Raw genomic sequence first — 3704 nt, 5'->3', positions numbered from 1 at the left:
TGGCCTGGGTTCAAATCCCACCTCTGACATCCATCTGCTTTTTGACCTTGGGCAGGTGCCCCCCACGACTCTAGGCCACAATATTCTCATCTGTAAAATGGGAATAAGGATAGCGTCCTCCCAGGGTCATTGTGAAAAACAAATGTGCTCATATTACAAGGTGCTTGGCCCAGGACTGCGACGAGCAAGTGGTCAGTAGGCATGAGTCCTTCCCTTCCCCCACCTGCCCCTGTATTTACCAGTTGTAGAGCAGCTTTGCTATCTATGTATTGTCGGGAGTGTGTGGAGTGGGAAATTATCCTGGCAACTTGGCCGGAGCTCAGCTGTTTGCTGAGCACCTTACACAGCATCTAATCCCAGAGCAATCAATCGATCCAGCCACAGCCTAATTGCGGGCTCCTTACACCAGGCACGTCTCCCAGCCTTGGGTTTTGTTTGGCCCCGATGGCCTTCTTTGAGCAGCCAGGTTGTACCAGCTCAGCCCAGCTGGGAAGTTAGCTCTGACGCTAAGTTTAGAACTGGAGCCGCCCTCCTGCCAGGGTTTGAAGGGCAAAGGGAAAGGTTGGTTCCTTGAGAAAGGAGGAAACTTGGTCTGCTGAAATAACCTGAAAACAGACTTGTTTTGACTCTCAGAGTTGTGTCAATAAGCACCCACACCCAGGTCAATTACCACCATCTCAAGGGCTACCCAGATTCTGGGGATATACTGGACAATCGTAGTATCCTATGTGCCTTGAAATGAAGGACACTCTTAGCTATTGTTTGGAAAGCTTATTGTCAGAAAAAAAATATATTACCAAAGGATTTGTTCCGATAGTACCAGTAGCATCAGATTGGGGAATATGTAAAATCAGAAGTTCCGACATGACCCAGCTCTGCCACTTACCAGCCGCGTGATCTTGAGCAAGTTAGTTAACTTCTCTGGGTCTGAGTTTCCTTACTTATAAAATGGCAATAATAAATTACAGCACCCTGCTCTTAGGGTTCTTGTGGGCTCAGATGAGTTCACACATGTAAAGTGCTTCGAGCAGGGCCTGCCCAGAGTCACTAGTTGATAAATATCATTATCCGCTCTTATGTTTATTATCACTGCCGTTATTACTATATATGGGCTGTTTCTCAGAAAAATACGCCACATGTGGAATTTTTAAATTCAATGTTAAGGACTTTGGAGACCTCTCGGGTTCTATCTGTGGTTTATGGGAAGTTCTGAGAGCCAGGGGAAGCATAGTGGCTGTTCAGCCAGGAGACTTTGTTCTGTTTGATTCTACTACCAAGCCACTATGTGGCCCTGGGCACGCTGCTTTCTCTCTCTGGGCACCAGTACCAACTTTTTCACCTATGCAAGTAGAGGATCAAATTATATACAGGTTTGTTTTTTTTTTTTTTAACTCTAAGGTTTTATGTTTCCACAAGGTGAGCTTATCACTTGGCACCCCAAGGCGATCCTTTGCAGCGGGGTGTGACCTACCGCCTTTCTGTTCTTGGGTCCCCATCTGAGCCCTGAGGCCATCGAAGCTTCCCCTACTTGTTTGTGACTTCATTTCTCTGTGCCTCAGTTTCTTCTTCTCTAACATGGGGATAATGGTACTGTCTCCATCACAGGGCTGTGGAAAGGATTAAATACATATCAAAGACTTGGAACAGTGCCTGACACATAGTAGGTCTTGGTAAATGTCAGCTGGAAGTTGATACTGGTCACATCATAACAACATTGTCAACCAAACTTCTATTGAGTGGTTACTGGATGCAGGCACAAGATGTCACCTCATTTGGTGCTCAGAACAAACCCCTCAGGGTTTCGCAGGGGAAGAAACAGAAAGTCAGAGGTGACATAACTCGCCCAAGGCCACACAGTCTGATTCAATCTCCATATCCACTCACTTGCTGCATCCCTCAAGGCATGGTTGGCCATCCCAGGTTCCTTCCTTGATCCCGAAGAAAGCAGTAGAGATAGTTTAGTTTTTTGTTTTGTTTTGTTTTGTTTTGTTTTGTTTTGTTTTGTTTTGTTTTGTTTTGTTTTGTTTGGGGTGGGGGGAGCTTTCCGAACTTTTACTAGAAAAGCATCTCTAGACAGCCCGGAGATAAGCTCTCCCTCTCTAGCAACTGGAGAAGGTGAATCCAAAACAGAAGAGGGTGGTGGTGAGCACAGGAGCGTGAGAAATACCCTCTCAAGGGAGACGAGATGGCAAGGAGTGAAACCGATTTGTGGAACCCTGAGATGGGCTGTGCGGCCTCCTGCTCTGTACTAAGTGTCTGTGGCTTCAGCCGGGAGTTTGGCTCAGATGTGCGTTTTGGCTTCAGCATCCGCCTTTGGAAGGCTGACGTGGAATGCCACGTCAGGGTCGTATCTGGCACTCCAGAACACGAGTGTGGCGCGTGACTATGACGGCGTAGATTGCCACACTGTCTAACCGGTGGGCGAAGCCAGTAACAGGCACAGGGCTTTATTTGGATTATTGTGTTGCTTGAGTTCCCACTTCCAAATCTAGGATGCATCGTCGCTGTAACTCAGAGCAGATGTCTCCTCTTGTGCTTTAGATATTGAACTTCAGTCAGAAAATTGAAGTAATTGCAGGAGCAGAATGCTGTGATCATTAATGGGACTGGGAAAGCACTTCTTTTATGTACAAGGCAGTTATTAAAAACGTTCAAGTACCATATAAATAAGGAAATCGATGGGCAGTTCAGGTGAACATTAAGAGTGAGTGCTTTAGCAAAATAGCTTTAGGAAAAATATATTCTTTTTGATTCAGCAAATGTTTATAAACATTTAAATAATAATACAAAGCAGAATATCAGAGATTAGAGTATATCGTTTATCTAATCTTTGTAAAATTGATTTGATATACTAGTATTCATACCTTTAAATAAAACAACTTAAAGAACTATATTTACTTTTTTAGTTATTTTATTGGCTTTAGGCTGTGAGTTTCCCCCTCCATAAACTCAGCTAAAAGTGATGGCTATCTAGTATCAGATGTGCAGATGTCACTGTAGGAACAATCTAGAAGCAGATGGTGCTGACAAATGTCAAGGGCACCAACTCAAAATGTTGACTATGTTCATAAAAATAAATTTGTAATAATCATCAGAATTTTATAACATTCTAGATTTGTTCTACTGTCCCATAATATCATTCTTGAGGGTGATTGGCCTATGCTATGACTAAATAGCATAGCCAAAATGTCTACTTCGTACCTCTCTGATTTTCATAGATGTAGACAGTGAGTGGGCGAATAGATCACTGCAGCAAGATGTCCACATCCGGTCCTCATGGGAATGATTCGGTTCCGTTCAGGAATGTTTTCTGAGCACCCTCCAGGTCCCAAGCCCAGGGCCAGCTCCTAAAGGTAGAGGGCAGGAAAGACTTGACCTGTGGCCTGAAGGTTTGGCCCCGTGGTTCTCAAACTTGACATACAGGAGATGTCTGGAGAGCTTGTTACAGATAGTTTCCTCATCCTCACGCCCAGAGCTTCCTAGAGCTTCCGGCCCAAGAAGCTGTGCTTTTAACAGCTACCCCCTGGGGATTCTGATGCAGTTGATCCAAAGCCTACCCTTTGAAAATCAGTGGTCTAGACTCCAGGCTAAAACAGTGTGGAGGGTTTGAGGGGCCCAGAGTCGGGACATTTAGTTATCCTCGGGGCTCTGGCAGGCTTCCTAGAGGAGGTGACTCTTGAATGATGAATAATGTTTAGCCAGAC

The 3704-nt window shown here is 44.9% G+C and overlaps 1 protein-coding gene across 1 annotated transcript in view; it reads left to right on the top strand.

The window, feature by feature from the left end:
• TMCO4 (transmembrane and coiled-coil domains 4) overlaps positions 1–3704 on the top strand; it is an 84944-nt gene that overhangs the window by 24867 nt on the left and 56373 nt on the right. The window contains exon 8 of the mRNA XM_023529392.1: positions 2104–2156. Within this exon, the coding sequence (XP_023385160.1) occupies positions 2104–2156 (53 nt within the window). The remainder of the gene's footprint in view (positions 1–2103; positions 2157–3704) is intronic.

The sequence above is a fragment of the Pteropus vampyrus genome, unplaced genomic scaffold (genome assembly GCF_000151845.1).
Source record: "Pteropus vampyrus isolate Shadow unplaced genomic scaffold, Pvam_2.0 Scaffold36, whole genome shotgun sequence".
In the NCBI taxonomy this organism is placed as follows: Eukaryota; Metazoa; Chordata; class Mammalia; order Chiroptera; family Pteropodidae; genus Pteropus; species Pteropus vampyrus.
This window is presented reverse-complemented; position numbering and strand designations above follow the sequence as displayed.